The sequence below is a fragment of the Malurus melanocephalus genome, unplaced genomic scaffold, assembly GCF_030028575.1.
Source record: "Malurus melanocephalus ecotype Western Australia unplaced genomic scaffold, MMel_1.1 scaffold_673, whole genome shotgun sequence".
NCBI classification, from domain to species: domain Eukaryota; kingdom Metazoa; phylum Chordata; class Aves; order Passeriformes; family Maluridae; genus Malurus; species Malurus melanocephalus.
The window spans coordinates 236,251-250,169 of record NW_026623905.1 but is presented as its reverse complement, the minus strand read 5'-3'; the positions used below and the strand labels follow the sequence as shown (position 1 = coordinate 250,169).

The 13,919-nt window shown below is 36.2% G+C and overlaps 1 protein-coding gene across 1 annotated transcript in view; it reads right to left on the bottom strand.

Moving 5' to 3' along the window:
- The window catches only part of LOC130584181 (connector enhancer of kinase suppressor of ras 2), a gene marked incomplete at its 3' end in the record, with an annotated part of 168,858 nt that overhangs the window by 63,331 nt on the left and 91,608 nt on the right, over positions 1 to 13,919 (bottom strand). Inside the window, exons 8-9 of the mRNA XM_057384002.1 lie at positions 13,247 to 13,306; positions 8,189 to 8,257 (exon numbers count right to left, since the gene is read on the bottom strand). Coding sequence (XP_057239985.1) covers positions 8,189 to 8,257; positions 13,247 to 13,306 — 129 coding nt within the window. The remainder of the gene's footprint in view (positions 1 to 8,188; positions 8,258 to 13,246; positions 13,307 to 13,919) is intronic.

Below are 13,919 nucleotides of genomic sequence, written 5' to 3'. Positions count from 1 at the left end.
AATCATCTTTTTTATAGTGCACATCGATTTTCAGCAGCCTCAGTTAAAAGTAAATTATTGCCTTCCTTTCCAAATACACATACCTGAACTTGCAGTAACAGTAAGCTTTTTGATCTGTTCTTATGAGACAAAAAGAGTAATATAATTTSCATTCAGTTCTACAGGCATAAAAAAGTTAACAATAGAAAACYCCAATCCTACTTACTATTGCTACCTGGCTTAAAAAATATGCTCTAATGACACATTCTGAAATAATCATTTTAACTGCAGAATGTACAGTATTCTCACTATCAAGAACATACCCTTAAAATTTTAATTTAAACTGTCTGCGAATACAAAATGTACCAACATTTGTAGCCAGTAGCAACTATGGAGAATATGAAAATAATTTTTATCAGGAATATRTGCAAAAACATTTTGGCAGCATACTGTCTTTCAATATTTATGTTGAAAATATTTATACCATTGACAGCACTACTTAGAGGACTTTTTTTTTTCTATGAAAATGCTACCATGTGGGGGAAAAAAAATCAAAACAGAGAAACTCTTTTAAAAAAATTAAACCATTAAAATGCATCATCTTCCAGTGTGTTCTGTGCAGAAAGATGAGTTTAACAATTAGGTCACAAAAATGCTCCACAGAATACTGCAGCAGTTTTTAGCAAATACATCCTCAGGAGTATAGTCCTAACTATAGCTTGTATAAAAATACTAGACTTGGATATGAACTCAGAAAGTGGCTATTGCCAGTGGTGACACTGTGAATGCCACCAGTGACACTCACAGAAAAAGTCAACTGGTGTCTGCAGAGGATTTTTTATTACACTTACACTGCTTTCCAAAGATTTATCGGTGCATTAAAGTCAGCCCAGGGTTGTATTCCCAAACTGTAGCTGTACAGAGCAGCCTATGGCCTCAATTACAAAAGAACTTTGTTCCCCCAAAGAAAAATAATGTCAGAACTCAATAGTCTGCTGAATGTTCTTCCTATAATCACACAAGTAAAGTACCAGGGCTCAATAACAATATAGTTGTCTGTTCTGGGGTACAGCCAGGACAGAAAAAAAAAAAAAACAAAACAAAACAAAAAAACCCAAACAAACAAACAAAAAAAAACCCCACACCTGGTTTTGAGTGAACTGTAGGACACAGAAAATGGCATTAGGAGAGCAAGACCACAATCAGCTAGCAGGGAATATTTGTAGAAATACAAATATTGTAGAAGTATGGATATTGAACCATGTCCCAGCCATATGAGCATCTCTTGTTGCACCCATTTCTTCTTGAAAGGACTTCCTGAAAGCACATTTTACAGCAATGTGAACCTTTCAGTGCCTGACTGCTGCCAGCTCCATCAATRCCATACCAATCCCACAGAGGAGGTTTTATATTCCCAGCACATATTCCAGTGTCCCATAACTGCAGCAGAGAGTTGGGATTGGGAACTCTGGAGCTGTCCTAGGTTAGCTGAGTATTGTATTCCTATCATCTGCTTATGTCAGAGGAAAGTTAAACAACCCTTCTGTAACTGTACATTAGTCGAGACTGCTCTGGTTTGTTTGGTGATGTTCCTCCCTTCAAGGACAATGGGAGGGAAAGGGACAAGACACACACGTTTTTTTTTTTTTTCTCGGGAGGCTCTCTCGGGATCAGCGGTGGAAAAGAAGCTGTCTGCTCTCTGGGACTGCTCCTTTTTCTCCCTTTCTTTAGACTTGTTTTTCCTCGAATTTTTTTTTCGTCACCTGAGAATTGGAGGATTCTCATGGCACGACAGGCGAGAAAGATCCTTCAGTGAACCACCGGAGAGAGACTCTGTCCAACCCCTCTGGGGGCCCTGGAGGGGAAGCCACTCCCAGGAGGGAAGAGAAAGGCTTTGGGATCAACAGCTGATTCCACAGGGGTTTTTTTTTTGTTTTGTTTTGTTTTTATAATTTTAAATAAATAGGTTTTTTTCCCTTTTCTTTTCACTTTCCTCTCTGTGGAAAAGTTTGTCTCTAGGACCCGGGTGGGGAAAGGAGACGGGGGGAGGTTTTCTGGAACTTGGGAGTGTTTTGCTCCTGTTGAGTTCGTTCAAACCACGACAGGAACACAGATCCAAGAGCACTCTGGATGTGGGATGCCAGTGCCCAGGTCACAGGACCAAATGTGCCACTCACAAAGCCAGAGCCAGTGAGGAGCAGTTTCCACAACCATCTGTGACTTACAAGTGACACTGACAGTGTTCCCTTTCCTTTCTTGGGCACAGTCAATCAGATTTAATGCTTTCAGCTAAAACAAGCAGGTTGACTTTAAATTAAAGTAGAAAAACTAGCATAGTTTAGTTCTCTTATCATCTAGCAGACAGGTAGCTGCTGAACAGTGGCTTCTGCTGCAACTGAAATTCCACTGGATCATGATACAGGTGTGCTTAAGTGTGAAAATTTAATTTAAAGGAAAATTATTTAAAGTTTGGCAGAAACATGAAGCAGCCAAAGCTTCCACTGCTCTAACACAGATGTGACAATGATTTGTTAGTTGTCCTGTCCTGCCAGAGACAGAAGTGAAACTGGATGCCCAAACTGACACACCACAATATTTACACAGGAATGTGTTCATCAAAGTGGTGTGTGTTTCACACATCAATGCTGACCAAGCCCCAGCCAGCAACAGAAARGAGATTCCATGGACAAGAGCATCCAGATTCGTTCCCTCGGGGAAAGATCACGTTCCCTCCACGTTTCATTTCTGCAATACTCCACTTCCCTGACACAGGCAATATCAAATATTTCTCTGTGTACCTGCACATCTATGTAAAAACAATAACACAAATACCACCATATAATCTCTGCACAAATTCTATTGTAAAGGGACTTGCAAACTGACCAAAGTATTTTTTTCTTTTGAAGGGATCATGACAATTTAGTTCCTTTCTCAATCTTTAAGAGATTGTAAAAACAGGATAGGGAATTATACTGAAATTTTGAGAGGGTAGTGGGAGGACAGACTACAATTGCCAAGTGTATGATCCCCTGGTCCTGGCAAACTACAAGTAGTTTAGGACAGAACTAAATTACTTCCATAAAGACTTCCATGAACATTTCTGAATAGCCCTAAAGAGCTTTTAGATGCAAACCCCAACCACCTGTAAAATTAAATACTTGTGTTAACACTCATCAGAGCTTCATAAAAAAAGAAAGCCCAAGGATTCAGAAAGGATCAGAAACATGATTTGAGAATTGTTATTCATCTCCTCTTCCATTAAAGCACATACATGATAGCAACCAAAGGAAGCTGAAGAAAAAGTTTATTTCCATTGAAATTTATGGTCTTGCTTCACTGCTTTTTTGTTCAAGTCAAGCATCATAAGAAAATAACAATACTGTTTTAAACAAAGATTTTGCGGATGGAAGTTGAAACACTTTAGAAATACTGCCTCCTTCAAAGACAGGAGGCCTCAAATGAAATACCTGTGCTCACAAAAACCTGGCTGGATACGAAACAGTGCAGGAAAAAAAATAAAACAAACAGAAGAATTTGCAATGTCATTTTTCTACTTAGAGGTGGTTTGGTTTGGTTTKKKKTTTGGTTTGGTTTTCCCCCAAAATAAGAAGCCATCTACTGCAAACTCCATTTTGGATGCATACACTCCAAATATTCAGACACCCCAAGTTCAGTATTTCCTATGAGCTGGAATTTACCATCTCCCAACAAATCCTAAGATATTCTGTGCACGTTGAACTCTCCTCACTAATTGTACAGCAAATTACAAAAGTCTGTTCTTCCATTTTTCTAAACAAAGATTTAAGTTAGGATGGCTATCTAAAAAGGCATCATAATCTTAAGTGTAATAAAATCATAATCTTAAGTGTATACACTTCCAACAAAGCAAGATATGATCTTGTAAATGTATCTGTCATGTTTCAGAGGAATTTTAGCGAAATCTCCTCTAAATTTCTGTACTCTAAAGACAAAAAGAGTTCCCACRTGTCAATTATGTGGACTTGGTTTGGCACACTGGAGTTTCCACAGTAAGAAAGCTAATGTATAAAAGCCAAGTGTTATCGATTACAAGATTCCACAAAAAGCCAATTCCAACTCAAAGGTGTTAAATACAYTAAACCTAGCAGCTTCTACATGCAACAGATTGATAATTGGCCATAGTCACCTMTTTTTTTTTTCCATTATCAATATTTACATAAGTTCTGATGAATTTTAGCCAACAAACAAAAATTTTGGGAATCCACAAGTCTAGCACATATCAAATGTGTCCTGTCTGTAAGGAATATTCAAAGTATATGCAATGTGTCAAATAAGCCTTCAAGTAAAGAAACTACTACATGAGAATAGATTGTTAATCAAGAATCCTATACCATCCTGAGTCTGTACCTCCCTGTTTTCTTCTTAGAGTATTTTCCCCTTTTATCACTGATTTGATTGTATTTCACTGTCTTATCACTGATACAACCAGAAAGAGTATTGTGGAGAGTACTGATTTATTTGAGCAATAATATATTCTCCTGCACTTGGTAGTTGGTTCCAAMAGGACTACCTTAAGCCAAAATAGGCTCTTGAATTACATATGGGCTCTTGAATTACATATGAGTACTGCATACAGTGCAAATTCTGAAATACCCAAAAGAGGAATATGTTTTTGCCTGCTTGTTTACACTGGAAATATTTTAGACACACAGGCTTTTCAAGAAGATTAAGGATGGARTTTTCAGGGAAGTTTAGAAGACATTGTCTAAATCCATTGAATATTAATAGAGGAGTCATTGGAACACAAGTTTGTTTGGGATGGAAGAGACCTTAAAGATCACCTAATGTCCAACCCCCTGCCTTGGGCAGAGACAACCCAACAAAGCTTTAAAAACTGCCAGGGATGGGGCATCTACAGCTTCTTTGGACAAATTGTTCCAGTCCCTCACAAGACTCACAGCAAAGAATTTCTTCTTAACATCTAGTCTAAACTTGCCCTCTTTCTGTTTAAAGCCATTCCCCTTGGCCTATCAATAAAGACCCTCAAAAAAATTCCTCTCCAGCTCTCTTGTAGCCCCTTTAGGTATTGGAAGGTGTAGAAATTGTCCCCATCACCTTCTYTTCTCCAGGCTGAACAGCCCCAGGGCTCTCAGCCTGTTCTCCAGCCCTGGGGTCATCTTTGTGCCTCCTCTTCACCTGGTCCAGGTTAATCCTTCTCATGTTGGGGGGAGTTATGACCCTTAGTTACAGAGCTATTTAAGAATAGATCTGTCCTGTAAGGCATAACTGACACAGAAGATTCACWCAGCTATTTAATCTCAAGAAACCACTATTCAAATGACAATTTTCTGAACATTAGCTTTCACTGACTTCAGGCCTAATCAATGTTGTTTTTTTTATTCTAAAAATCTGGAAGGTATTTATTTACATTCCAGACATCCTGCCAGCAACAAGTAGAATAATCCTGTYATGCATGTTTTCTACCAAATAGCAAAAAATCAAAATAATCACTTAAAATTCTTTGATTTCACTGCCAAACAAAATACTATGAAGATTAAGCATCACTACAAGCAGAGGTTGTCAATAGACAACTTAAAACTATTTGACACCCAGTATTAGGACAAATACATAATGAAAATCAATATAAATCACTTAACTATTTTCCTACTTGGTCATGCTGCTTATTTGAAAGCCTCTTCCTGAAAAAACAGCTTTTCCATAGTTATTAAAATGTGATTCTTGTAAAAAGTATTATCTAACAAGTTAGATTTTTAAACCAATTGTATGGAACTTCTCTTCCTCATATCTGTAGTTATTCTTTGAAATATAAAGTACAAAAGACAGATATTAACTTAAATTTGACAGATTAAATACACTGAGATAACTGAAAAAATTTTTTAAAAGGCTTTAACTCTAAAAGAAGTAAGAGTTAAGATTTTTTTTAATTTTATATTTTGAGTCTTCATTTACAAGACATCACCTTAATAACAGCTACATATGAATAAGACTTCCCTACAGTTTTAGAATTAGATATTAAAAAAATTTAGTCAGTTATTTCTRTGGTCAATACTAGTGATATAAATATGATGAGTTACATTTGATATGTACGATATGTTCATTTGATATGTATGATATGTTAGGGGAAGCAAGTTGTCCTGTATTTGTAGATGGTGAGTAGTATATCAAGTGTGAAAAAAAAAAAAAAATCAAAAAACAGTAAAAACAAAATGTAGAATCTTCAGAATTATTTATCTTCTAAGCAAGAATCACTGWAAGGAAAAATATGTCTTCCCAGAAAAACAGATTCCTAGAACTGGACAGTAAATTCCTCATGACAGGGCCTGGACTACAAAAGGATTTACTTAGACTCTTGTCAAATTCTGCAGAATCCATTGAAAAAAATAAAATATTTGGGATCTATATATTGAAGAGTGAATAAAGTGTACATTTGCAAAAGTAACATGAGAGGTGCTACTACATTTCCTAGAAAGAAAATCCTAGTTTACTTTTAYTGTGGAAAATCAACACGAGAATACAAGAAAATTACTTGTATACAATATCAATGATGACAACTATTTAAATTATATTGTTGATACAACAAAGAAAAGAGTAAGTAGATGTGTGATTTAGTCTATTAATAAATATATTCACTATATTAAAATAAGTTTGTCTTAGCTCCCTGTGGTCCTTTTGTATTGTCCTAGAAATACAACCAATAGCTTTTTCTGTGCCTGTGAAAATACTTCACTTATACTAAAGCCAAGACATCCAAATCCTACACTAAATATTCCATCCAATAAGGTAAGAAAACTCATTTTAAGGCTTGTCAAAACATTACTGTCAGTGTTAGGGGTAAGAATCTGATCTTTCCATCAAATAAATGCAGTGTAGATGTGCTAAGAACACTAGAATAAATACCTAGCCAASTGGAAATGTTCAACTTGACAAGGCAACTTCACAGCACCATCAGAAATTGTTGGAAAAACCAGCTAGAACAAGCACTGAATGTTTAATGATGTGCTTCTTCAGATGTTTATATTTTAATAGCCAAAATAATAACGTTCTAAAATGTTTTTCAAATTAAATTGAGGTCATAAGCTCTCCTAGTGCAGAAAAATAGAGAAATCACCCATCAACTGTATATGAAAGGTAATCATGGGATACAACACTTGTAAACAAGCTATATGGCCAAAACAACATTAAAATTCACCCTGACTTGCTCAGATATATCAAATTACAATGCATAGCTCAAAAGACACCTTCTCATCAGTTAWGGCCCACACATGTACAGTATATTTGATACCAAACTTCACTGGAGGGTATAGTGAAATATTACATTGATTTGTGCAGAGGAGTTGATGTAAAATGGCCTAAAGCTGGAAGCAGAGYCCCGTGTGGAATGACAAAACACAACTTTTAACAAATGCACTAATAACAATGGGCCAGGCTATTTTTTTTGACTATTAAAATGCTTACATGAGCAAATGTAAGTAATACCATATATTGACTTTTGCTACTCTCAAGAAACTATATATTTTGGAAAAAGAAAAGCTCCTTTCTATACTGGTAGTCTGCTCTTTWCTCTTAAAGCCTTACCTCAGAAAAAGTAAATTCATTTTAATAGTTTGCTAACCCTAAATAAAATCACTGGGAACTAACAAGTACCTGCTCCAACAAGGAGCAATTTGCAGAGTATTAGTTTTCTTRCCTATCATACCTGAAAGGTTTTTTTTAAGTTTCCAAGTTTAAAAACCTGTCTTTTAATTAAGTTAATTACCCTAGTACCCTTATGGGAATTTCACATGCTTGTTTTCTTCAAAAACATGCTCTACACTTTCCAGTACGTTTGGAAAGTAATAAATTTTCCMGCTTCCTGGAAGTATTTTTGATCTTATACCCACAAGGGCACAACACTTCCAAATCCCTGCATCCCTCTGACCCAGAACTTCCATTGTACTTAAACCAACTGTTTATTAACTGAGCATGGATAAGCAGAAAATACCCTAATGGGTCTCTCAAGCCACAGCCATTGAGCCTAACTTGATATATCCTATAATACTCAGATTATCAGGGTTTAGATTAACACTTCAGAACTATGTGGCTTCAAAAGAGAAAAGGAAAATTGAGATGTTAGAAGAGATAATGATTTATAAAAACACATTTTTTCTACACATGCTAATGTGCCACAACACCTCTATCTCCAATTGACACAGAACATAGTTATACATACCACAGTTTGGTGGTTAACTTGAATCACTTCATCCCCAGCATGGATTTTCTTGCACCGATCTGCAGGTGACTGAATTTAAAATAAAAGAGATGATCAAGAATAAAGGTCTTACCAGTCATCATCTCTCTTTCAACAGCATGATTGCTAAGCTATGGAAATCAGGTTAGAATTGATAATGACATTCTACTGTGAAATAAAGAATTAAAGAAATATTTCATAAATCAGTTTGTTCTTGTTGGAGAAAAATGATATGTACTATGCTACACAATAAAATCACATGTTAARAAAGGTATGAATATATATGATAACMGAGTCCTAARGATTTCTTTTGAATTTCATCCTGCCAGAAGGATGCTTTAATCTGCCTGACATCTCTTAAGCCTCAAAAGCCAATCTTTGGCTGAGTTTTGAACCTGCCAAGACTAACTGGCAATTCTTCATCAAAAAAATTGTCATAAAATTGTCTTTTTATTCTGCAACATTTCAATATGTTGCAGAGAGCTTCAGTAAATTAATGTTCTTCAAAGAGCACACCAGAAGAGAAGATTAGGTTAGGTACAAACTACGAAGAAKGAGTAAATTAATGGTAACTTTGGTTTTGGAACATTATTAGGGTGAAAGAAATGCAACCACCTTCAAAATCCTACAGTGATCACACTTTCAAAAAAGCAAAGTAGCTTTGTACTTTGTTTTTGCCTCAAAAAAATAGTCAGTAACAAAAAAGCCCCCCAAAAAAAGCCACAAGAAAAAACCCTCATCCATAAAGTGATACCCCCACAAGTTTTCCCTTCTTTTGTCTTCACAGTAGACCAACTGTCTTCTGAGGGGAATACCTCTAAGTTTAAAGGAAAAAGAGTTCCTTCAGTTTTTCAGTCACACCTCAATTTTTCTCACAATACTGTGGCTGCCAGAAGGCACTTAAAATTGACTCCACAGTAGAAAGTGACTGACAGTTTGAAAAAAAAAAAAAAACCAACCCAAATGAAACATGATGCTCAGGAGCAGATTTCCAAAAAAAAATGCTACAAATTTTATGGAATTAAATTCATTTCCATGTGAGATAACAGGTCATCCAAAGAAAATGCTCCAAGCCTGAAATGCAGACTTTTTGTAATAACCTCTAATATCCCCATTCAAAACAAATCCCACAGCAATGCTGTGACTTTCTAGTTCAACTGCACATAATTCATGGCCTAAGTTAAGGACAGTGTTCAAATGAAAGATATCCAAGAGACACAAGAGGCTGAAAGGGTCACTAATGATTGAGTCCTAGCAGACATTGCACAGAACATCCYAAATCAAACTGGGCTGGTAAGAATGTAATTTTACTTATATAAAGAACTGCAGCCTTGACATTTGGGCACTRCTGAAGCAATAAAGGTATTGGCTGAGAGAATGGTGGAAAAACTTGAACACTGGTGATTATGTTCTAATAATCTGTCTTATGTCTGTCATTTCACTACTCACACTTACTAATTCATACCTCTAAAATCTTTATTATCCTCCTATGCAATACAGCTCTTTTAGCTCAGATGTGGTTACACCTAAGAGTTCTAAAATRCAAATGCAAGTGAATCCTATGTCATTACCTTTGCATTCTTCAGGACTTTATTATGATGCAACCTTTGCTTTACAGTGTCTCCAGCATCTGCAGCTTAAATATTGTCCAAACAGGTATTCTGTGTAGCAGTTTGCCAAGCCATTAAAATATGGTCTCATAAACTTCAAACTGGAAAAGTCTATTTTAAAAAAAGCCTCATGGCAATWATGCCTCAAACACACTGCAAGGTGAGGTAAAGATAATTTATAAAGGCATGTCAAGGCTGTGGTCTTATGAAGAGATTGCAACTCCTGTTTCTTATTGCTTTTTCCTCTCCAGTAAAGAACAGACCTTGCTGGGAAATAGTATCTTTTATCATGGTTATTTAAGGAAAACACAGGAGAATCGATAAGGTCTGTGTTTTTTAGATATATATGCTGATCATTAAGCACAGCATCCACTGATGAAGTCCTACTATCATGTTGCCATCCCACAACTGTATCTTCATCAGCAGGAACTCAGCTCAACAAGGAGCTGAAKTGATGTCACTGAGGCTCACACATCAATAATTACAAACTATTCAGAATTTGCTACTAGGATTTACTCTTCAGAATAGATTTATTGTTGTCCTTTATGCTAAATGTTGTCTTTTTCCTATYCCCCTGGTATACTCACACTGTCTGAAATCCAGTTTAGAGCCCCTGGAGGACAATTTCTGTGTGCTCACAGAGGAAATTTTGGTGTTATTTCTTCTGAAAAGTCTCTCTTCCCTGCRATCTAAGGGCACCATGCAAAATCAGCCAGATCACAGCAAGTGGTGACACCGGGAGCACACCCCTCAAAGCCACATTCCTGCTGGAGATGCACTGCATGCTATTATTTTAGAAAAACACTCTTTTTTTTACTGAAAAACCAAAGGACAAAATGATCTTACTTGAAGGACACATTTGGTTTGTGCATTAAAAGAATCTCTCCAACATGGTCGAGAAGGGCTATTCARCAAGAAAGCTAAAGTCATTTCCTGGACCAATACACCCTTTAGATTGTTATTACTTGCAAAAAAAAGACAGAAGACATGAACTGGAAAGATCAGCTTGCTCTAATGCTACAGGGCCACCAGAGAAAATCTCTTASAGGGCAGTGACCTGTGAGGAATATTGCCCTCTCTCAGGTCAAGCTTTAGAGCTCAGCTGCTTTGATCTGCAGAGCTGATTCTGGGGGAGATGACCTGTAATGCCAAGCAGCAAGAATCCAAACACTAACAGGCTTTGCAGCTGGACATCAAAAACACCTCAAATGCCAGACAGAAAGAGCAGAACTGTCACTACAAAACTACACCCTTACATTAATGTGGAGAGCACTACCATGATATGTGTTTAATATAGACACATGTTCTCCTCCATATTTCAGATAAAAAAAAGTGTCACTGTCTCACTTGGAAGAGCAGATTTGGAAATTAAAAGGATATAAAATTTTGTTCAAATGGAAGAGAATTTGGATTCTTTTTTCCTAGAGATTAAACTGTATTGCAAAGAGTAAACATGTCAAGAGCAGCAGGTCTGATAACGTGTGCATGACTGTGATCTTGTTCTGGCCACATTGCTTAGATCTTTCTCTTTCCATCTACCATGATACTGTGTTTAATATAAACACATGTTCTCCTCCATGATCTTTCAGACAAAAAAAGTGTGTCATTGTCTCACTTGGAAGAGCAGATTTGGAAATTAAAAGGATATAAAATTTTGTTCAAATGGAAGAGAATTTGGATTCTTGTTTCCTAGAGATTAAACTGTATTGCAAAGAGTGAACATGTCAAGAGCAGCAGGTCTGTGATCTTGTTCTGGCCACGTTGCTTAGATCTTTCTCCTCCCATCTACCAAAATCAAAACTCTGTGTTGTGTCTGGTGTGTGTGTATGTTAAAGAAAGCAGCTAGAAACTGTGTTCTTAAAACAGGAGACACTCTTCTTTCTCTAAAGCACTACTCATTTTCACAAATGAGYACAAACACACAGCAGCTTTTTACACACAACAGCCTTTTCCCTTGACAACAGAGTGCAGATTCTTGGTCTGCTGTGAGCACCTCCAGGGTGTCACAGTGAATGAAAGAGTCAGTAACAACAGCACAAAAGTCATCATGATTGAAGCTTCCTGGCACAGCTTTAAATTATATTCATGAATCACAAAAGAGAAGAGTTTTGAGGGAATGCATTAAGATTTTATTTTTATCTTTGCCCCTGGGAAATTAAATCCATTAGTAAGTTATGGAAAGAAATTGTTCCTTCTTTAATTTGAGAGATTCTGCAAAATCTCTTCTACAGAGAACTGTAAAAATTGTTCTCTTTATTTCATATATTTTCCAGATTAAGCTCAACTATAGTTCTATTTGGTTTGTTTAGTTTTGCTAATTTTGCTAATGATGTCTGTAGCTGTAGGCCTGACTCTCTAKAATTTTTATTTTCCTTGAAATTCCTTACATTTTTCTTTTTCTAAGACAGGTGGCATTCACATAAATTCTAAACAAGTATTATCTATTGGTTATAACCCGTGGATATCCTGCCCACAGCAGAAAACAGAAAGGAAAAAGGCTATTAAATTGCAGCTCCTATGAAAGGATGAAAAAGATATTCTTTTTTTTTATTGAGATGTTAACAGAACCTCACTGCAGATCAGATGCAGCAGCTGTAAATGCCATGTAGGTAGTYTGCACGTCCCAAAGGATGACACAGTATCATGATAAAAGAGTTCATTTTAAGAAAATGCCATCAAAATMTTTGAAAGGAATTGCCTAAACCATTATGGAACAGTTCACTGTTGTTTAGTGATTGAAGATTAATTGAAGATCATGGATAGATGTCTTTTCCCCCAAAATTATCATTTTGTTCAGCTCCTAACAGACAGCCAGTTCCCTAAATATGGTGTACAAGGAATGGAGGCTGTATTTCAAAAGCTTTTGAAAAGTAGTCTATTATATTTTACTTGCTCTTTAATGCCTTCAGCGAGAATTAGTACACTGGTAATAAATGTTCCTTTCCATAGGCATTACTCAGAAGTTCATGCAGAAATACATAGTTATTTGTCAATGTGAAGGAATATCCATTTCCATGCACTTATTTATTACAGAATGAAGCTTGATAGATGGAAAATATAAAAGCTGTTTGTCTAACACTGCAGCAAACTACAGCATAACAGCCTAAACATAATATAGACATTTATCTTTTATTCACAGAGCAAAGTAACTCCAAGACAGCTGCTTCCTGTCTTGATCAACTAGAACATTTTAGGTGTCTTGCAAGAACAAATCAAGACTGATTCTCTTGGTCCTTAACTGGGAACAACCCTTTCAATTCTGAGGTAAACAAGCACAAGCATCTCTGCTGTCCAACATGCCATTGGTTCTTAACAGCCAACTAGCACAAGTTTGCAAGCAAAATGTATTTTATAGCAAAGGGAAAGCATTAACCACAGGTAAGGTCAAAAAGGCTTCCAGGCCTGAACATACAGTATTAACAATACTTACATTTTCTGTTGTTCCAGTAATTACATGAAGACCATCATATGTTGACTTAATGTACATACCCTAAGAAAAAGACATCATGGGAAAGAATTTTTAAAGTGTTTCACAAACCATCACCATCCAAACAAAACTTGCATATGTCTTAAAGAATCTCTCTTTTCTTTTTGATTTCTTTAAGATTTGTGGACTTTAATGCATGCCATGAGGAATTTGTCTCTGGGTAGGAAAGTGCTTTTCCATATACTTCAAGAATAGTCCAAATAATTTTGGCCCTAATTAGCAATAAAAAACTGAAACTTTTACCATGGTTATGTCCATAAATACTCCCCAGGTTTTTTTGTTTTTTTTTTTAATACACTTCTTCAATTACAAATACAACAGTGCCTTACAAAAAGCCCCAGGATTACAAATTGCCTTAGTATGACCAACACRTCCATTTTGCTTTGAAAATTATATTGAGTTTTAAAAGACCTGGAATCTTCAGTAGGCAACACTGCAAACACAACTTTGAAACTCCTAACCTGTGTGGAATTGTGCCTGCAAAATGGCTGTGAGACCATCTCATAGCCCCACTCATCCCAGCAAACACTTCAGCTATAAAACTCAATGATGAAAACTTCAACATCAACTTTGTTTGCTATCCCACTTGTTTCAAAAAATATGAAAAAGGGTGGAT